The 22,293-nt window shown below is 36.8% G+C and overlaps 1 protein-coding gene across 3 annotated transcripts in view; it reads left to right on the forward strand.

The window, feature by feature from the left end:
• MATCAP2 (microtubule associated tyrosine carboxypeptidase 2) overlaps positions 1 to 22,293 on the forward strand; it is a 90,097-nt gene that overhangs the window by 40,462 nt on the left and 27,342 nt on the right. For all 3 annotated transcript variants that reach the window (XM_060156026.1, XM_060156024.1, XM_060156025.1), the window contains 3 exons: positions 9,062 to 9,205; positions 9,881 to 10,013; positions 10,563 to 10,868. In XM_060156026.1, the coding sequence (XP_060012009.1) occupies positions 9,074 to 9,205; positions 9,881 to 10,013; positions 10,563 to 10,868 (571 nt within the window). In that variant the 5' untranslated portion in view covers positions 9,062 to 9,073. The remainder of the gene's footprint in view (positions 1 to 9,061; positions 9,206 to 9,880; positions 10,014 to 10,562; positions 10,869 to 22,293) is intronic.

The following is a 22,293-nucleotide window of genomic DNA, read 5'->3' on the forward strand; positions in this document are numbered from 1 at the left end:
AGGTACAAATCTGATTGTGTCACTTTCCTTCCCGAAAAACTTTAGGGTTCCTCATAATTCAGGATAAAGTCCAAAATCTTTATCATGGCCTACAGGCCTTTCATCTTTCATGATCTGGGTCATGCTCAGGTTTCCAAAGTCAACTCTATACTCCCACAGCATCTTGTGCAAATTATCTGTCATGACATTTATCACACTGTTATCATCCTTAAGTTTCTTTTTTTGCCTTTACCATTAGACTAACCTCTTTTATAAAAGTGTATTTTATGTTTTTCAACTGTTCCCAGAATCTAGCAGAGTTCCTAGCACTAAATGAATGAGTCTCCTGGTTCCTAGGCTGGAGGTATAAGAACTGTGTTTTCATTTTCTTTGTTTTGTGTATGCTTTTGACAATATTATCCCCTTTTACCTGGAATGCCGTCTATTTCCTCTGTGCCCCCACTTCAGTTTACCTTTCTCTATGTTTTCACAACACTTTATTCATATATCCAACAGAGTATTATTAAATTATGTTAATTTCAATGTAATCTCTGTCTAATGGTCAGACAGGGACTTAGATTCTAAAATATATAAATAAAAGCAGTGATTGGCACAGAGAAGGTAACCATAGAGATGAGTGAATGAATGATCCTAACTAATGGTATGCTAGAAATTTAGTGAAGTAGTCTGCAAACAGTGGATCCAAATTTGTGGCTCAAGGGTCAAGTTCAGCTTGCACATCTCTTTTTTGGGGGGTGGGGGTCAGCTTAGTGTTTTTTTTAAAACATTGGTATATAAGGATGCTCTTCTGTTTCCTCTCCCGTATGTCATATACTCAGTAGCTTTACAGAGAGGTTACTGCTTGCAGCTGAAGGTATTTGAGTGTGTAACAACTGCTCTAGTGTCCCATCATTTTGTGGCTACAGTACCTTAAATGGAGGCCTAAAGACCTGATTGAGTAATCCAAATCTTTATATACCTAGTTTGCTACCAAGAAGAAATAGCCACCATTGAAAAATTCATTCAATATTTTGAATTTTTTATTTCATTCTGAGAATCTCAAAGTACCAGAACGTGTGTGTACCTCATCCTTGTCTGAAGTAAGCATTTTCAAACTGTTCTGAGGAATACTGCATGAGAGAAAGATGGCCATATAAGGTAGAAAACACAAACTGTTATATTCACCACATGTAGTATCATAATAAAGGCTTAGAAGAGTCTTGTTTAACTTTGTTTAGTCCAAACAAAGTCCACATTTGGCCATGGGACCTTCTTAAAAATAATACCTCGTCAACCACTTTTCCAAAAAAAAAATAGTTTGGAAAACACTGGCTTAAAGAAAAGGACTGTGATCTAGGGGTTATTCAGTATTTGGGGGGTGAAGAGGGTCAGAGTTCTAGATATTAGAATTTACTAAAAGTGAGAGAAATGAAGGAGAGGGTTGCGATTGAATAGAGGTCAAATCAAGTACCTTAAATACTACATACAGTCATTTGGGAAACAGACTATAAAACACATTCATAGTTTCTCTTTTTCTCTCTCTCCCCGCCCCCCGCCCGTCGTCTTTTACTCTGTCTCTATCTCTGATTTCATCCTCACACCAACCCTGTGAGGTAAGTAGCACAAAGATTTTCATCTCCACTTTGCCACTGAAGAAACTAAACCTGAGAAAGGTAAAATGACATACCTAAGATCACACAGTCAGTAAAAGGTAGGGCACCAACGTAAAACCAGATCTTTTGACTTCTAGTCTTTCCACAGTATCACCCAGACTCATATCGTATTAGTGTCCCTATTGTATATAGTTTTTCATTGAGTGAAAACTGCATTTGAAAAGGGAAATAGGTTTTTAGCACATGACTGTGAAGCGGCTTGTGATTGATGGTCAGATTTCCAAATTGCTGAACAGCAAACAGAATCAGCAAGTAAACCAAAAGTAGATTACTAAACAGTGTTGAGATTTTTCAGAAAGTTTGTTATATCATACAAGACAATGCTGTAGGTTTTATATCAAGATTTTTCCTTTTCTGAATTGGTGGTTTAAATATTACACTGTGCTGTTTGATTACTATTGTTTTTTTAAATGATGGCTTTATGAGGGTGTAATTCACATGCCATGTAGTTCACCCATCTAAAGTGTACAGTTAAATGATTGTCAATATATTTAGGATTATGCAATCATTACCACTATCAGATTTGAGGAATTTCATCATCCCCAAAAGGAAACCCTGTATTCATTACAAGTGACTCACCCCCAGCCCCACCCCATTCCAGCCCTAGACAACCATCAATCTATTGATACTTTATCTCTCTATGGATTTTTCTGTTCTGGACATTTCATATAAATGGAGTCATATGATATGTGGTGCATTGTGACTAGCTTCTTTTACTTAGCATGTTTTCAAGATTAATCCATATAGTAGCATGTATCAGTGCTTTTTATTGTTGAATAATATTCCATGTATGTATATTTTAGATTTTATTTATCCATTCACCAGTTGATAGACATTTGGGTTTCCACTTTTTGGCTATTATGAACAATGCTACTATGAACATTTGTGTACAGATTTTTGTGTGGACATGTTTTTAGGTATCTTGGGTATATACCTAGTAGTAGATTATGTGGTAGTTGGTCATATGGTAGGAGATCATAGATCATATAGTAGTAGGTCATATGGGAATTCTGTGTCTAACCTTTTGAGGAAGACTCTTTTCCAAAGTGACTGCATCATTTTACACTCTGACCAGCCATATATGAGTTCCAGTTTCTCCACATTGTTACCAACTCTTTTTTTTTTTTTTGTCAACTCTTGTTTTTATAGCCATCCTAGTGGGTATGAAGTGGTATCTCGTGGTTTTGACTTGCATTTCTCTGATGACTAATGATGTTGAGCATCTTTTCATGTGCTTATTGGCCATTTGTATATCTTCTTTGGAAAACTATTTGGATCTTTTGCCCATATTTTAATTGGATTATTTGTGTTTTTATTATTGAGTTGGAGTTCTCTATATATTTTAGGTATGTCGCTTTCAGGTATGAAATTTGCAAACATTTTCTCCTGTGGGTTGTCTTTTCACTTTCTTGATGGTGTCCTTTGAAGCATAAAAGTTTTTAATTTGGATGAAATCCAACTTATCTATTTTGTTATTTGTACTTTTAGTGTACCAATCTAGGAAAGCACTGCCTAATCCAAGGTCATGAAAATGTATGCCTCTGCTTTCTTCTACAAGTTCTGTAGCTTTAGCTCTTACATTTAGGTCTTTGATCCATTTTCAGTTAATTTTTTGTATATGATATGTGGTAGGGGTCCAATTTTATTCTTTTATTTGTATCCAGTTGTCCCAGCACCATTTATTGAAAATAATTTGATTACTCTTGTTTTAATAGAAGAAAATAAGAATGCTTCAAAGTCATGAGCTGGCAGTAACATTGTGAAGAATGCTGATGTTCTGTTTTGTGTAGCATTATGTATGACATCCAGATCTGGAGAGAGATAAGACCATTTCATTCACACTGAACAACTGCTCATTTTGCATTTATTTCCTCTGTGCTTCAGGTTTGAGTTCTCTGAAAATCAATTTGTTTTGGTGCCTGTAAGATATACAAAGCTTTAAAATATTCTCTTATAAAAGGAAGGATTTAGGAATGATTGATTTGTGAGCAGAGATAATATATTGATTCATAATTTAGCAAAAATATGTAATCTTTTTGGTCCAATGTTTTTAAAAAGGTAAAAGTATGTTTGGTAGCCTGTTTCAATCCATTTTCAGCAAGAAACATTATCCCACCTGATAACCGTTCTTATGGAACTCAAAAGTAGATTATATTATACGATTTTCTAACATAGTGATGGAGGAGTTGGATAATTAGGAAAATGGAAAAGTGCAAAGTCAGATTCATGCAGACTAGGGATCCAAGACCTGGACAGTAGGATAGGTATATATTAAGATGTTCTGGTTCCAGGAGTTTTAAAACTGATTAGCGAAACTGTTATGTTGCATCACTTACTGTTTATATTTGTTATTCTTAGATATAGAAGGAAGCAGAGAATATATTTGATGTTGATGGATAAATTGGGGCTAGATTTCCACATGGATGAGGGAAGTGGCTGCTTGCTCGAGTAGACCTCAGGAATTCAGTTCTGTCTACCAGCAATCTGCTCTGCCTAAAAATCTACCATAGAAGATATTTTTTGAATTTTTAAATATTTTCATGTGTTTCCTTTTTAAATACAAATACCCTGGAGAAGGGATATCAATGACTAACTGGCAAGTGGGAGAAGGTAACTAGATAGTGAAAAGAAAGGCCTGGAGATTCCAAAGTAGAGGGTACTTAGACAGTTTTATATTTTCCAGTTGTAAAAATGTGTTTAGTGCAGAAACTTAGAAGAGTATGGAGAAGAGAATAATTATTATAATTCCACCACCTCTAGGTCACGACTTTTAACATTTTAGTGCGTTTTCCCTGCTGTGTATAAAATAGATAACTAACAAGGACATACTGTATAGCACAGGGAACTATACTTAATATTTTGTAATAACATATAAGGGAAAAGAATCTGAAAAAAATAGATATGTATGTGTAACTGAATCACTTTGCTGTATACCAAAAACTGACAAAACATTGTAAATCAATGATACTTCAAGAAAAAAAAAAGGAAAATATATTTTAGTGTGTTTTCCTTGTTCCATGCCTAATGTTGATGGTTGAGTTAGCATACTTTTGTTTACATGTCTATATTTTTTCATGCTGTTAAAAGCTGTCAGCGTTTCTTTTTTGTCAGCATTATTTTAACTGACTGCATATATTTCATTTCATGCAATGGGTATACAGTAATTAGATTAAGTTAAATCTTTAGGTTATTCCTCTTGTGCTTTTAAATTTCATAGAAATAGTTTTGGTAGTTGTCCACTCCAGGGGAGCTTCTTGCATAGATTCTGTGGGAAGGAGGCTAGTCAGTAAGCTGTGCAGTGGAGACACCTGCTATAATAGGCCTGCCCCAGCATTAGAGTCAAAGGAGGAGGACCACAGCTGAACCAGTTATATGGGAATTGTTCGTTCCTTCCTCCCAGCTGTCAATATACTGAAGGGAAAGAGAGGCTGTGAAAATAGGGGAGAGATGAGAAGGAATCAAATCACTGATTATGCCTTCTTTTCCCAGTGAAGGTTCTTTAGGCCTCAGGCCAGGCTCTGCCTAGGGGAGGGGAAAGAGCTTTAACTGGATATGTGATTTATGTTTTAAATTGGGTTAAGTTAACTTGAAATGGAATTTTTTTTTCTTTTAATACTTGAACGTTTTTGGAAGTTAAATTGGTTAAGGTTTATTTGAAGATAAGAAAGGGATATGCTGGATGGCAAATCGAAAGTGATGATTGGGGGATTCCCTGGAGGTCAGTTGTTGGGCCTCTGGGCTTTCACTGCCAAGGGCCCGGCTTCAAGCCCTGGTCAGGGAACTAGGATCCCACAAGCTGCAAGGCACAGCCAAAAAAAAAAAGTGATGATTAGAGTAAAATTATCAAGCTGCGGGCTTCCCTGGTGGCGCAGTGGTTGAGAGTCCGCCTGCCGATGCAGGGGACACGGGTTCGTGCCCTGGTCAGGGAGGATCCCACATGCCGCGGAGCAGCTGGGCCCGTGAGCCATGGCCGTTGAGCCTGCGCACCGCAACGGGAGAGGCCACAGCAGTGAGAGGCCCGCATACCGCAAAAAAAAAAAAAAATATCCAGCTGCTGCTTGTTTGAATCTCCCACCAAGTAATATTGGGAGATGTAGTTTTCTGATTAACTTAAATGATGATATTAATGGAGAAGAGCGATCTGACGTAAAATTTATTGCCTCTTAAAAGTGTTAACCATGCAGAGGTGTGTGAAAGCTTGATTCTTAAAGTGATACAGATATTGATTCTCTGAGCTCTAGGGGGAGAGGGTGGACTCTTTTTTCCTGTAAAAAAACAAACAAAAACTTGTAAGGAGATGTGGGTCAAAGGGTACCAACTTTCAGTTATAAACTGAATAAGTTCTGGGTATCTAATATATAGCGTGATGATTATAGGTAATAATAGTATATTGTATACTTGAAGTTTGCTAAGATCTTAGATGTTCCCACCACATTAAAAAAATGTAACTATATGAGGTGATGGATTTGCAAATTAACTTGATTGTAGTAATCATTTCATAGTGTATACACATATTAAGTCATCGCATTGTACACCTTAAACACCTGATTGTAGAACCTAAATATATACAGTTTTTATTTGTCAATCATACCTCAGTGAAGCTGGAAAAAATGACTTTCCTTTGCATATTGTAAACCATTTTGAAAACTTCTGTATAGTGCAAATAATTAAACATCAGTGCAACACATTATCCCTTCTCAAACATGAGCATGATATCATGTAGCCTTTGGGTATATCCTTCCAGGCTTCCTTGTGCGTTTTAAAAATTGCTTATTGCCTTTTTTTCCCCAAAATTGAGATCATACTTGTAAAAATTTTTGTGGCCTGCAAGAGGTTGCATAAGGAAGCAGAAATTGTTGTAACACAGAAATGTTCACTGATGAAGTAACCACTGAACATTCCTGACTTCTCTCTTAAAACTTGAATTTATTCACCTATCCAACCACTGTCTCTCTCTCTGTGCTGGGGTCTATTTAATGCAGATGGATTGGGAAGTCAGTGAAGGATACTGGAGATCTGTGTGGTCACTGACAAATTTGTCTAGGTTGGACTAGTTGAAAAACTAATAAAAATATCTAGAGATGACAACAGGGTGGGCACTTCAGTGAAGAATGACTGTACATGACATATTAAGATAAGCTTTTGGGAACATCCATGTAGCTCTCATGAAGGATTGCTGCCATGATGGTGCCATGTAAGTCACGCAATGGAAAATGATGTGCTATTGCATATCATTTTGACAGAAAAATTACATCCCCTCCAAAAAAAACTCCCACTATTTTTATTCATTCTTTGATTATTTAATAATTAGTTGATAGGTATAAAGGTTGCCTCAGTGTTGTTAAACTGCCAAGGTAATTTTTTTTAATCTTATAGGGTACTTTTTCAGGGTAAATTTTCAATCAAATCTTTGTTCCCTGTTATGAATATGAACGAATACTTATTATGAGTGTGAATACTTAATAGCCTTCTACTAAGTACCATTTATTGATGATAACAAGGGTCACCTGTATTTAAGTTTTTCTAAAGTCTCTAGACTGTTATAATAAATAGTAACCAGATAACCACATTTTCCTACTGAGTAAGCATATGCTAGAAAAGCTAGTTTTATCCTAAGTTAAGTACATACTTTTAAAAACCTATACGCACAAGTTATAATAAAAAATTTCGTTAACTTTTTTTAGGTCTAATTATAAGTTCAGTATAGAAGGTACCACTTCTCTTATGGAATTAAGGCAAAATTTCTCAGATTCTTCTAACTCTGATATATTGATGACTAGTGACCATTAGACTGGTGTATGCAAATACCTTAGCTAATCTGCTAAATGGGCTTTTAATTATGTGCTAACTTGTTCTTTTAATTATTCTAGTTGTCATATAAATAAATTAGCCTCTGGGGTATTTGCCGTGTTCCCATTCTCTGAGATCCTTCTGGCTTTCTACTGTGCAGGTGAATCACCTGGGGAATCTTGTTAAAATGCAGATTCTGATTCAGTATGCATGTAGCTTGGAGGCAGGCAAAATTCCAAATTTGAAGCCAGCTTCCAGGACAATGCCAGTGCCAATGCTGCTGGCTTTTCGACCACATTTTGAATATCAAGGCTTTTAATAGCAACTTTGGGAACGGAAGCCAGGCAAACTTGTTGAAGCCACTTCTTGTTATGATAACTTTATGATTCACTCCTAGTTTATTAGTAATATATATTTTTCCTGTGGGGATATATATATTTACTTGTAGCACATGAGTTTTACTGTAGTTTTTGTGTTGGGCATGTCATCTACAGTGGTATTTATAAAGAATGATAACATACTGATGATGATGATGTAATAATTGACATGTATTGACTACTTATGTCCGACACTGTGCTTTACAAAGTTTGGCTAAATTTTCTCAACAAAACCATGCCGTAGACATTATTGTTGTTATCCCCATTTACTAATGAGGAGGCTTGGTAACAAGTTTAATGACTTGCCCAGAGTCACACAACCAGAAGGTGGCAGAGCCAGGATGTCAGCTCAGGTAGTCTGACTCTAGAGCTTGTACTTTTAATCTCTTTACTAGTCTGACAAGAGATAGAAAGCATAGGCTTAATATAATATCAGGTATCTGAATTTTCTAGCTTCTGTCACTATTCATATAAGATACATTTGAATTTTCTAGCTTTCTCCCAAAAGACCTTTGAATAGCATTTTCCTTCCTTATGTTTTCATTTTTTTGTGGCTTTCCCATAGATACTGATGATCTGTGATTTGTTACCAGTTTTTTTAGTCTTCCTTTTTGTATATTTGTGCTTAGAGAAAAAGATCTCAACTTTCATATTCTTTTGATATGAAAATTTATGAAGAATGAAAAGTTAGATAGTACCCTGCCAAGAATGAAAGATAAAAGTGTTTTTAGTAATGTTGAGATTATGTGTTTCTGCCAAGGAGTAGTAGCCCAGGAAAACATCAGGTTCTATAGGATCATCACAAAAGAATGGTTGATTCTTCTGTGTGTGCTTAAAAATTGGGAATTTTTTTCTTTATCCAAATGGTAATTATATTCTAGTAATTAGTCTGGAGACATACCTTCTGAGTTCTCCTGAAAAACCACCAGATGGTCTTAGAGAAGCCAAGAGAAACTGAGAACTCTGCCTTAGCTTCTCAGCCTGTTAGATGTTGACAGTTGTGTAGTGCTTGAGCCTTCATCCCGTGTTAAGAAATAAGTATGTACACAGGTGTTTGTAAAAATATATGAAAATGAGTGAAAGCTGTTTAGGATTAGAAAAAAATGTTAACCGTAGCTGCAATTTGATTTGGAAATCGGTAAGCACAGAACAGGTCATGATAAATAAGAATATAACTAGGTCATTACTCATGTCGAAGTAATAGGAGGCTGTTTACTTTCATTATCTCTGTTTCTTTTACAGTCCATCAATATTATGGAACTGACTTTACAAAAGTATGGAAGCTATGAAAAATTTGAACAGGCCACTGGTGGTAGCCTGCTATCTAAAACTCGAATCTGGAGTCATGTTAGGAAATACATGATGAAAGAAGGCTGCATGGGTGAGGTATGAATCATGAGTAAGCATGACAATTTGAGCATTTTAACTCTCAGTCACTGCCACGTGTTTGTTTTTTCTGCAGGTTTTGCTTTCCCAACACTATTTTACTCATTAAATAAGTCACCCAGATTTCTTACTAAATATAAGTCTAAGTTTTTATTGCATTGAATTGTTAATGTTCAGTTTTTTTCTGTTTTTCCGTTTTTCTTACTATCATTTTTGTATAGCTTGTAGGATTACGTGAATTGGCTTATGAAAATTATTAATGAAGAGATTTGGCACAGTGACTTCTCTTATTAATGTCCAGTTCCTAGTGTTCATTCTCAAAATAAGCTTTGGCCCAGCAGTGACCAGGACTCTGGCTCCTGTACCTTCCTTTGCATTATTCCAGCCCAGGGGACTATATTTGAGAGCACTGCAGAGGCACAATTTCAGTTCTCCGTGTCTTCCTCTGCACAGCTGTCTACTTTTCTTTCAATCCAGTAAAGGTTCTTGAGTTCCCAAAGGCTCAAAATTCCAAGGGTCTGCATTTCATCTTCTTGGTTTCGGGGAGATTCAAGATGGTGTAAACAAAAGAAAAAGGTGTTAATTTATGGGTCCATTGTTTTCTGTGAAAACTTTCACCCCCTGCCTTCTATGTTTTGTCTTTTATATATATATATTTTAACTCTTGCTCTTTAGATTGTAGTTCACCTCACTGAGGACCTGCTTTCCCGAGCTTCCATGACAGTAGTAAATGGATGTCCAACACTGACCATCAATGTTTGCACCGCACGTGAGCATTGGCTGGAAGGAATGCTGAGGCATGAAATAGGTAGGGGGCAACCCTTCTCCATTTATTCAGTTGTAATAGCAGAAATTACTTCAAGGACTTGTTTGTTTATAATGCATTTTTTCTTAGTAATATTTGGCAAAAAGTAATGAAATTGTTAGGTGTCACTTGAACTAAAGCTAAGATATTAATGTCTCATTTCAAATTAGATTTTTTAGGGTACCGTATAGCTGTATTAAGCTTGGAGAGTCATTTAACTCCTCTGGATTTCAGTTCCCCCATCTTCAACTGAGGGAATTGAATTAAGTGATCTCTAATATTCTTTTCAAATATCAAGTCTATAATTCGACTCTTAAAAAGAAAATAAATTGCTGTAAAAGTTATACCTCTTCTAATGAGACATGTAATCCTTCTGAAGGCTGTGTACTCCTTCAAAGCAAAGGGCATTAGTGTCAGATCATTTTCTACTTTCTTTTGATTTGTAGGTACACATCAATTTCGTTTTAGAACTGTTGGTAGAATCTTTTTTGGGAGAAGAATTAAAATAATAATGGCATTTCTTACTTTTCATGTGCCTTTTCTTCTCCATAGGCACACATTACTTTCGAGGTATTAACAACCTTCAGCAGCCATGGAACAGTTGGACTGGCCGTAAAAAACATGACCTAAAGCCAAACAATCCCACAGAGGAAGGACTGGCAAGTATTCACAGTGTCCTGTTTAGAAAAGACCCCTTTTTATGGAGGGCTGCCCTCCTCTACTACACTGTTTATCGAGCCAGCCACATGTCTTTTTGTGCATTATTCAAAGACATTGGAAAGTTTGTCAAGGACCCCAATACAAGATGGGATTATTGTGTACGAGCCAAGAGGGGATGGACTGATACCTCCCAACCAGGTGTGTGTCCCTTGACAGTAGATTTTCTGATTTATTGGGTAATTGTCTTTTTTTTTGAATTTTTGAATTTTATTTTATAAAACAGCAGAATTTTATTTCCTAAAAGAGCAGGTTCTCACTAGTTATCCATTTTATACATATTAATGTATATATGTCAATCCCAATCTCCCAATTCATCACACCACCACCACCACCCTTGTGCCGCTTTTCCTCCTTGGTGTCCATACGTTTGTTCTCTACATCTGTCTCTCAATTTCTGCCCTGCAGACCGGTTCGTTTCTACCATTTTTCTAAGTTCCACATATATGCGTTAATATACAATATTTGTTTTTCTCTTTCTTACTTCACTCTGTATGACAGTCTCTAGATTGATCCATGTCTCTACAAATGACCCAATTTCATTCCTTTTTATGGCTGAGTAATATTCCATTCTGTATATGTACCACATTTTCTTTATCCATTTGTCTGTTCATGGGCATTTAGGTTGCTTCCATTACCGGGGAATTGTAAATAGTGCTGCAATGAACATTGGGGTACAAGTGTCTTTGAATTATAGTTTTCTGTGGGTATATGCCCAGGAGTGTGATTGGTGGGTCATATGGTAATTCTATTTTTAGTTTTTTAAGGAACTTCCATACTGTTCTCCATAGTGGCTGTATCAATTTACATTCCCACCAACAGTGCAAGAGGGTTCCCTTTTCCCCACACCCTCTCCAGCATATGTTGTTTGTAGATTTTCTGATGATGCCCATTCTAACTAGTGTGAGGTGATACCTCATTGTAGTTTTGATTTGCATTTTCTCTAATAATTAGTGATCTTGAGCAGCTTTTGATGTGCTTCTTTGCCATCTGAATGTCTTCTTTGGAGAAATGTCTATTTAGGTCTTCCGCCCATTTTTGGATTGGGTTGTTTGTTTTCTTAATATTGAGCTGCATGAGCTGCTTGTAAATTTTGGAGATTAATCCTTTGTCAGTTGCTTCATTTGCAAATATTTTCTCCCATTGTGAGGGTTGTCTTTTTATCTTGCTTATGGTTTCCTTTGCTGTGCAACTGCTTTGAAGTTTCATTAGGTCCAATTTGTTTATTTTTGTTTTGATTTCCATTACCCTAGGAGGTGGCTCAAAAAAGATCTTGCTGTGATTTATGTCAAAGAATGTTCTTCCTATGTTTTCCTCTAAGAGTTTTATAGTGTCCGGTCTTACATTTAGGTCTCTAATCCATTATGAGTTTATTTTTGTGTATGGTGTTAGAGAGTGTTCTGATTTCATTCTTTTACATGTAGCTGTCCAGTTTTCCCAACACCACTTATTGAAGAGACTGTCTTTTCTCCATTGTATATCCTTGCCTCCTTTGTCATAGATTAGTTGACCATATGTGTGTGTGTTTATCTCTGGGCTTTCATTAATCTATATTTCTGTTTTTGTGCCAGTACCACACTGTCTTGATTACTGTAGCTTTGTAGTATAGTCTGAAGTCTGGGAGCCTGATTCCTCCAGCTCCATTTTTCTTTCTCAAGATTGCTTTGGCTATTTGGGGTCTTTTGTGTTTCCATACAAATTGTGAAATTTTTTGTTCTAGTTCTGTGAAAAATGCCATTGGTAGTCTGATAGGGATTTGAATCTGTAGATTGTTTTGGGTAGTATAGTCATTTTCATAATGTTGATTCTCCAATCCAAGAGTATGATATATCTCTCCATCTGTTTGTATCATCTTTAGTTTCTTTCATCAATGTCTTACAGTTTTCTGCATACGGGTCTTTTGTCTCCTTAGGTAGGTTTATTCCTAGGAATTTTATTCTTTTTGTTGCGGTGGTAAACAGGAGTGTTTTCTTAATTTCTCTTTCAGATTTTTCATCATAGTGTATAGGAATGCAAGAGATTTCTGTGCATTAATTTTGTATCCTGCAACTTTACCAGATTCATTGATTAGCTCTAGTAGTTTTCTGGTGGTATCTTTAGGATTCTCTATGTATAGTATCATGTCATCTGCAAACAGTGACAGCTTTACTTCTTCTTTTCCAATTTGTATTCCTTTTATTTCTTTTTCTTCTCTGATTGCCGTGGCTAGGACTTCCAAAACTGCGTTGAATACTAGTGGTGAGAGTGGACATCCTTGTCTTGTTCCTGATCTTAGAGGAAATGCTTTCAGTTTTTCACCATTGAGAATGATGTTGGCTGTGGGTTGGTCATATATGGCCTTTATTTTGATTGAGGTAGGTTCCCTCTCTGCCCACCTTCTGGAGAGTTTTTATAAATGGATGTTGAATTTTGTCAAAAGCTTTTTCTGCATCTATTGAGATGATCATATGGTTTTTCTTCTTCAATTTGTTAATATGGTGTATCACATTGATTTTGCGTATATTGAAGAATCCTTGCATCCCTGGCGTAAATTCCACTTGATTGTGGTGTATGATCCTTTTAATGTGTTGTTGGGTTTTGTTTGCTAGTATTTTGTTGAGGATTTTTGCATCTGTGTTCATCAGTGATATTGGTCTGTAGTTTTCTTTCTTTGTGACATCTTTGTCTGGTTTTGGTATCAGGGTGATGGTGGCCTCATAGAATAAGTTTGGGAGTGTTCCTCTGCTATATTTTGGAAGAGTTTGAAAAGAACGGGTGTTAGCTCTTCTCTAAATGTTTGATAGAATTCGCCTGTGAAGCCATGTGTTCCTGGGTTTTTGTTTGTTGGAAGATTTTTAATCACAGTCTCAATTTCAGTGCTTGTGACTGGTCTGTTTATATTTTCTGTTTCTTCCTGGTTCAGTCTCGGAAGGTTGTGCTTTTCTAAGGATTTGTCCATTTCTTCCAGGGTGTCCATTTTATTGGCATAGAGTTGCTTGTAGTAATCTCTCAAGATCCTTTGTATTTCTGCAGTGTCAGTTGTTACTTCTTCTTTTTCACTTCTAAATCTATTGATTTGAGTCCTCTTCCTTTTTTTCTTGATGAGCCTGACTAATGGTTTATCAATTTTGTTTATCTTCTCAAAGAAGCAGCTTTTAGTTTTACTGATCTTTGCTATTGTTTTCTTTGTTTCTATTTCATATATTTCTGCTCTGATCGTTATGATTTCTTTCCTTCTACTAACTTTGGGTTTTGTTTGTTCTTCTTTCTCCAGTTCCTTTAGGTGTAAGGTTAGATTGTTTATTTGAGACTTTTCTTGTTTCTTGAGGTAGGCTTGTATTGCTATAAACTTCCCTCTTACAACTGCTTTTGCTGTATCCCATAGGTTTTGGATCGTCGTGTTTTCATTGTCATTTGTCTCTAGGTACTTTTTGATTTCCTCTTAGATTTCTTCAGTAATCTCTTGGTTATTTAGTAACGTATTGTTTAGCCTCCATGTGTTTGTGTTGTTTATGTTTTTTTCCCTATAATTGATTTCTAATCTCATAGCATTGTGGTCAGAAAAGATACTTTATATGATTTCAGTTTTCTTAAATTTACTGAGGCTTGATTTGTGACCCAAGATGTGATCTATCCTGGACGATGTTCTGTGCGCACTTGAGAAGAATGTGTAATCTGCTGTTTTTGGATGGAATGTCCTATAAAAATCAATTAAATCTATCTAGTCTGTTGTGTCATTTAAAGCTTGTGTTTCCTTATTAATTTTCTGTTTGGATGATTTGTCCATTGGTGTTAGTGAGGTGTTAAAGTCCCCCACTATTATTGTGTTACTGTCAATTTCCTCTTCTATAGCTGTTAGCAGTTGCCTTATGTATTGAGGTGCTCCTGTGTTGGGTGCATATATGTTTATAATTGTTATAGCTTCTTCTTGGATTGATCCCTTGATCATTATATAGTGTCCTTCCTTGTCTCTTGTAACATTCTTTATTTTAAAGTCTATTTTATCTGGTATGAGTATTGCTACTCCAGCTTTGTTTTGATTTCCATTTGCAGGGAATATCTTTTTCCATCCCCTCACTTTAAGCCTGTATGTGTCCCTAGGTATGAAGTGGGTCTCTTGGAGACAGCATATAAATGGGAATTGTTTTTGTATCCATTCAGCAAGCTTGCGTCTTTTGGTTGGAGCATTTAATCCATTCACATTTAAGGTAATTATCGATATGTATGTTCCTATTACCATTTTCTTAATTGTTTTGTGTTTGTTATTGTAGGTTCTTTACTTCTTTTGTGTTTCCCACTTAGAGAAGTTCCTTTAGCATTTGTTGTAGAGCTGGTTTGGTGGTGCTGAATTCTCTTAGCTTTTGCTTGTCTGTAAAGCTTTTGATTTCTCCATCGAATCTGAATGAGATCCTTGCCGGTTAGAGTAACCTTGGTTGTAGGTTCTTCCCTTTCATCACTTTAAATATATCGTGCCACTCCCTTCTGGTTTGTAGAGTTTCTGCTGAGAAATCAGCTGTTAACCTTATGGGAGTTCCCTTGTATGTTATTTGTCTTTTTTCCCTTGATGCTTTCAGTAATTTTTGTTTGTCTTTAATTTTTTCCAATTTGATTACTATGTGTCTCGGTGTGTTTCTCCTTTGGTTTATCCTGTATGGGACTGTCTGCACTTCCTGGGTTTAGGTAGCTATGTCCTTTCCCATATTAAGGAAGTTTTTGACTATAATCTCTTCAAATATTTCCTCAGGTCCTTTCTCTCTCCTCCTTCTGGGACCCTATAATGTGAATGTTGTTGCATTTAATGTTGTCCCAGAGGTCTCTTAGGCTGTCTTCATTTCTTTTCATTCTTTTTTCTTTATTCTCTTCCACAGCAGTGAATTCCACCATTCTGTCTTCCAGGTCACTTATCCGTTCTTCTGCCTCAGTTATTCTGCTATTGATTCCTTCTAGTGTATTTTTCATTTCAGTTACTGTATTGTTCATCTCTGTTTGTTTGTTCTTTAATTCTTCTAGGTGTTTGTTCTTTAATTGTTCTAGGTCTTTGTTAAACGTTTCTTGCATCATCTCGATCTTTGCCTCCATTCTTTTTCCGAGGTCCTGAATCATCTTCACTATCATTATTCTCAATACTTTTTCTGGAAGGTTGTCTATCTCCACTTCATTTAGTTGTTTTTCTGGGGTTTTATCTTGTTCCTTCATCTGGTACATAACCCTCTGCATTTTCATCTTGTATATCTTTCTGTGAATGTGTTTTTTGTTCCACAGGCTGCAGGATTGTAGTTGTTGCTTCTGCTGTCTGCCTTCTGGTGGATGAGGCTATCTAAGAGGCTTGAGCAAGTTTCCTGTTGGGAGGGACTGTGGTGGGTAGAGCTGGCTGTTGTTCTGCTAGGCAGAGAGAGCTCAGTAAAACTTTAATCTGCTTGTCTGCTGATAGGGGGCTGGGTTCCCTCCCTGTTGGTTGTTTGGCCTGAGGCTCTTTGGTGGGGCTAATGGCAGACTCTGGGAGGGCTCACGTCAAGGAGTACTTCCCAGAACTTCTGCTGCCAGTGTCCTTGTCCTCACGGTGAGACAAAGCCACTCCCCGCCTCTGCAGGAGACCCTCCAACACTAGCACGTAGGTCTGGATCAGTCTCTTTTGGGGCCACTGCTCCTTCCCCTGGGTCCTGATGTGCACCCTACTTTGTGTGTGCCCTCCAAGAGTGGAGTCTTTGTTTCCCCAAGTCCTGTCGAAGTCCTGCAATCAAATCCCGCTAGCCTTCAAAGTGATTCTCTAGGAGTTTCTCTTCCCGTTGCCGGACCCCCAGGTTGGGAAGCCTGACGTGGGGCTCAGAACCTTCACTCCAGTGGGTGGACTTCTGTGGTATAAGTGTTCTCCAGTTTGTAAGTCACCCACTCAGCAGTTAATGGGATTTGATTTTATTGTGATTGCGCCCCTCGTACTGTCTCATTGTGGCTTCTCCTTTGTCTTTGGATGTGGGGTATCTTTTTTGATGAGTTCCAGTGTCTTCCTGTTGATGATTGTTCAGCAGTTAGTTGACTCTCAGGCTGACTTTCACTAACCCCTTCCTTAGGCACCAAGGGCAGGGCTTATTTACAGGCTTAAGAAAGGAGTCCCTTGTGTCTTCTGATAACAGAGTTCAAACTTGCATTTGGCCCTCAAGCAGCAAGCAACCTGCTTTTAAGCCTAAGTCTCGCTTTGATCTTATCTTCCATCCATTTCTCCATGTCCTCCAGGTGCCGACTCAGCGGCGGCCATGCACACTCACTCTGGCTGGGGCTCAGGATCCCCTCTCTCCGTTTGGCTCCTGCAGGAGCCGGGTTCGGCTGCGGTGGGCACAGTGCAAGTGGGCGGCTCCGTGCCTGGCTCACTGGCTGCGGGACTGGGTAATCATCTGTTGATTTGGATATATCCTAATCTTCCCATCAGAGAATCCACTCAACTATAAAAAATTAAACCTTTGTTACTTGAGGTCAGTTCTAGTTTTTGCAAACCACATTTTGTTAGCATTATTTTTCCCATCTTGTTTTGAAAATTTTCAAACCTACAGAAATAGGGAAATAATGAAGGAATTAACACTTCTATACCCTTCCTCTGGATTCACCAATTGTTAATATTTTGCCATTTTTGCTTTCTCTCTTCCGCTCTGACTTTAAAAACAGCTTTATTGAGATGTATAATTCACATGACATATAATTCACCCATTTAAAATGTACAGTTCAGTGATTTTTATATTTGTGGAGTTGCGCAGCCAACACCACTAATCTAATTCCGGAACGTGTCATCACCCAAAAAGAAATTTGTACCCATTAGCAGTCATTACCTATTCTCTCTCCCTATTGCTCCTAGTGATAAATAACCATTAATCTGCTTTTATTAGTTTTGCCTGTTTTTAACATTTCATATAAATGAAATCATATAATATACGATCCTTTGTGGCTGGCTTCTTTTACTTAGCATAATATTTATTTATTTTTACTTATAATATTTTTAAAGTTTGTTCATATTGTAGCATGTATCAGTATATCAATCCTTTTTATTACTGAATAATAATCCAGTGCATGGATATGACACCTTTTATTTATCCTTTCACCAGTTAATGGGCATTTGGGTTGTTTCCACTTTTTGGCTATTATGAATAATGCTATTATGAGCCTTCATTCATAAGTTTATGCTGGTAATTCTCTTGAGTATATGCTTAGGAGTGGAATTTTGGGGTTATATGATAACTCTCTGCTCAACCTTTTGAGGAACTGCCACCGTTTCCAAATGAATGCACCATTTTACATTCCCACTGCAGTGTATGATGATTTCTATTTCTCCAAATCCTCACCAACACCTACTATTTTCATTTTTTAAATTAATATTATAACCATTCCTAGTGGGTGTGAAGTGGTTAACTCACTGTGGTTTAGATTTGAATTTTCCTAGTGACTAGTGATGTTGAGTATCTTTTCATGTGATTATTGGCTATTTATGTATTTTCTTTGGAGAACCGTCTGTTTAGATCATTTACCCATTTTTAATTGGTTTGCTTTTTATTATTGAGGTGTAAGGGTTTTTTGTGTATTCTAGATAAAAATCTCTTATCAGATAATCATTTACAAATATTTTCTACTACTCTGTAGTCTTCTCACTTTCTTGATGCTATTCTCTGTGACTTTTTAAAAGCAAGTTGTACACTTGGCATTTCATTCCTTAAAAACTTGAGCATGCATCTCCTAAGACTAAAAACATTCTCTTCTACTTAAAACAGTATCATTATCACACTTAAGAAAGTGAGTGGTAATTCAGCAATATCAACTACCCCATATACGGTATTTAAATTTCCCCAACTGTTCCAAAAATGTCTTTATAGGTGTTAAAAAAAAAAAAAAAATCTAGGTCCAGTAAGTGTTCATGCATTAGTTTTGGTGGCAATGTCCCTTTAGCCACTTTTAATAGGGAGAAATCTTGAACACTGTATTTTTTGTTTCTCATCATACTGACTTCTTTTTTGTTTTTTAAAAAATTTTTTTAATATTTTATATTGGACTATAGTTGATTAGCAATGTTGTTAGTTTCAGGTGTACAGTGAAGTGTTTCAGTTATACGTATACATTTATCCTTTTTAAAGTTCTTTACCCATTTAGTTATTACAGAATTTGACCACAGTTCCCTTTGCTATACAGTAGGTCCTTGTTGGTTATTTACTTTCATTATTGTAGTGTATATATGTCAGTCCCAAACTGCTAGTTTAATCCTGCCCCCTACCATTCCCCTTTGTTAACCATAAGTTTGTACTCTAAGTCTGTGAATCTGTTTCTTTTTTGGAAATAACTTTATTTGTATCATTTTCTTGATTCCCCATATAGCAATATCACAATATATTTGTCTTTCTCTGTCTGACTGACTTCACTAAGTACAATAATCTCCAGGTCCATTCATGTTGCTGCCAGTGGCATTATTTCATTCTTTTTAATGGATGAATATTCCATTGGACATATTTACCACATCTTCTTTATCCACTTTTCTGTTGATGGACATTTAGGTTGCTTCCATGTCTTGGTTACTGTAAGCAGTGTGGCAATGAACATTGGGGTGCATGTATCCTTTCAAACCATGGTTTTTGCCAGATATGTGCCCAGGAGTGGCATTGCTGGATCATATGGTAGCTCTATTTTTCATTTTTTTAAGGAACTTCCGTATTGTTCTCCATAGTGGCTGTACCAATTTACGTTCCCACCTACAGTCTAGGAGGGTTCTCTTTCAACTCAGCACCCTCTTCAGCATTTATTGTTTGTAGATTTTTTTTCAGGTTCTATTCAGCTCTTTTATTTTAGATATACAGGAAGTCGAGTTCTGGATCCCATGTTTGTACATTTTTGATGATGGCCATTCTGACTGGTGTGAGGTGATACCTCATTGTAGTTTTGATTTGCATTTATCTAATGATTAGCAAAGTTGAGCGTCTCTCCATGTGCCTTGTGGCCATCTGTCTGTCTTTGGAGAAATATCTGTCTCGGTCTTCTGCCCATTTTTTGATTGGGTTGTTTGCTTTTTTTGATATTGAGGTTCATGAGCTGTTTGTAAATTTTGGAGATTAATCCCTTGTCGGACGCATCATTTGCCAGTATTTTCTCCCATTGTGTGGGTTGTCTTTCCTTTTGTTTATGATTTCCTCTCCTGTGCAAAAGCTTTGAGTTTCATTAGGTCCCTTTTTTTTTTTACTTTGTAATACTATTTATGTATTTTTTACATCTTATTGGATGGAGTATAATTGCTTTACAGTGTTGTTAGTTTCTGCTGTATAACAAAGTGAATCTGCTGTATGTATACATACATCCCCATAATACCTCCCTCTTGAGCCTGACTCCCACCCTCCCTATCCCGCCTCTTTAGGTGGTCACAAAGCACTGAGCGGATCTCCCTGTGGAATGCAGCTGCTTCCCAGTAGCTATCTATTTTACATTTGGTAGTATATATATACTACTCTCTCACTTCTCTCCAGGTTGCCTTTCCCCCCGCTTGTGTCCTCAAGTCCATTCTCTACCTCTGCATCTTTATTCCTGTCCTGCCCCTAGGTTCTTCAGAACCATTTTTTTTATTCCATATATATGTGTTAGCATACGATATTTGTTTTTCTCTTTCTGACTTACTTCACTCTGTGTGACAGGCTCTAGGTCCATTCACCTCACTACAAATAACTCAATTTCGTTTCTTTTTCTTTTTATTTATTTATCTAATTCTTGAATTTTATTTTATTTTTTTTATGCAGCATGTTCTTACTAGTCATCAATTTTATACACATCAGTGTATACATGTCAATCCCAATCGCCCAATTCATCACACCACCACCACCACCACCACCCTTCTGCTTTCCCCCCTTGGTGTCCATACGTTTGTTCTCTACATCTGTGTCTCAATTTCTACCCTGCAAACCGGTTCATCTGTACCATTTTTCTAGCTTCCACATAAATGCGTTAATATACGATATTTATTTTTCTCTTTCTGACTTCCTTCACTCTGTATGACAGTCTCTAGATCCATCCACCTCTCAACAAATGACCCAATTTCGTTCCTTTTTATGGCTGAGTAATATTCCATTGTATATATGTACCACATCTTCTTTATCCATTCGTCTGTCTATGTGCATTTACGTTGCTTCCATGACCTGGCTATTGTAAATAGTGCTGCAGTGAACAATGGGGTGCATGTGTCTTTTTGAATTATAGTTTTCTCTGAGTATATGCCCAGTAGTGGGATTGCTGGATCATATGATAATTCTATGTTTAGTTTTTAAAGGAACCTCCATAATGTTCTCCATAGTGGCTGTATCAATTTATATTCCCACCAACAGTGCTAGAGGGTTCCCTTTTCTCCACAGTCTCTCCAGCATCTGTTGTTTGTAGATTTTCTGATGATGCCCATTCTAACTGGTGTGAGGTGATACCTCATTGTAGTTTTGATTTGCATTTCTGTAATAATTAGGGATGTTGAGCAGGTTTTCATGTGCTTCTTGGCCATCTGTCTGTCTTCTTTGGAGAAATGTCTATTTAGGGCTTCTGCCCATTTTTTGGATTGGGTTGTTTGTTTTTTTAATATTAAGCTGCATGAGTTGTTTATATATTTTGGAGATTAATCCTTTGTCCATTGATTCGTTCGCAAATATTTTCTCCCATTCAGAGGGTTGTCTTTTCGTGTTGTTTGTAGTTTCCTTCGCTGTGCAAAAGCTTTTAAGTTTCATTAGGCATGTGTTTATTTTTGTTTTTATTTCCATTACTCTAGGAGATGGATCAAAAAGGTCTTGCTGTGATTTATGTCAAAGAGTGTTCTTCCTATGTTTTCCTCTAAGAGTTTTATAGTGTCCGGTCTTACATTTAGGTCTCTAATCCTTTATGAGTTTATTTTTGTGTATGGTGTTAGGGAGTGTTCTAATTTCATTCTTTTAAATGTAGCTGTCCAGTTTTCCCAGCACCACTTATTGAAGAGGCTGTCTTTTCTCCATTGTATATTCTTGCCTCCTTTATCAAAAATAAGGTGACCACGTGTACATGGGTTTATCTCTGGGCTTTCTATCTTGTTCCATTGATCTATATTTCTGTTTTTGTGCCAGTACCATACTGTCTTGATTACTGTAGCTTTGTAGTATAGTCTGAAGTCAGGGAGCCTGATTCTTCCAGCTCCGTTTTTCTTTCTCAAGATTGCTTTGGCTATTCGCGTCTTCTGTGTTTCCATACCAATTGTAAAATGTTTTGTTCTAGTTCTGTGAAAAATGCCATTGGTAGTTTGATAGGGATTGCATTGAATCTGTAGGTTGCTTTGGGTAGTGTAGCCATTTTCACAGTGTTGAGTATTCCCATCCAAGATCATGGTATATCGCTCCATCTGTTTGTATCATCTTTGATTTCTTTCATCAGTGTCTTATAGTTTTCTGCATAGAAGTCTTTTGTCTCCTTAGATAGGTTTATTCCTAGGTATTCTATTCTTTTTATTGCAGTGCTAAATGGGAGTGTTTCCTTAATTTCTCTTTCAGATTTTTCATCATTAGTGTATAGGAATGCAAGAGATTTCTGTGCATTAATTTTGTGTCCTTCTACTTTACCAAATTCA

Source organism: Lagenorhynchus albirostris, chromosome 8, assembly GCF_949774975.1.
Source record: "Lagenorhynchus albirostris chromosome 8, mLagAlb1.1, whole genome shotgun sequence".
NCBI classification, from domain to species: domain Eukaryota; kingdom Metazoa; phylum Chordata; class Mammalia; order Artiodactyla; family Delphinidae; genus Lagenorhynchus; species Lagenorhynchus albirostris.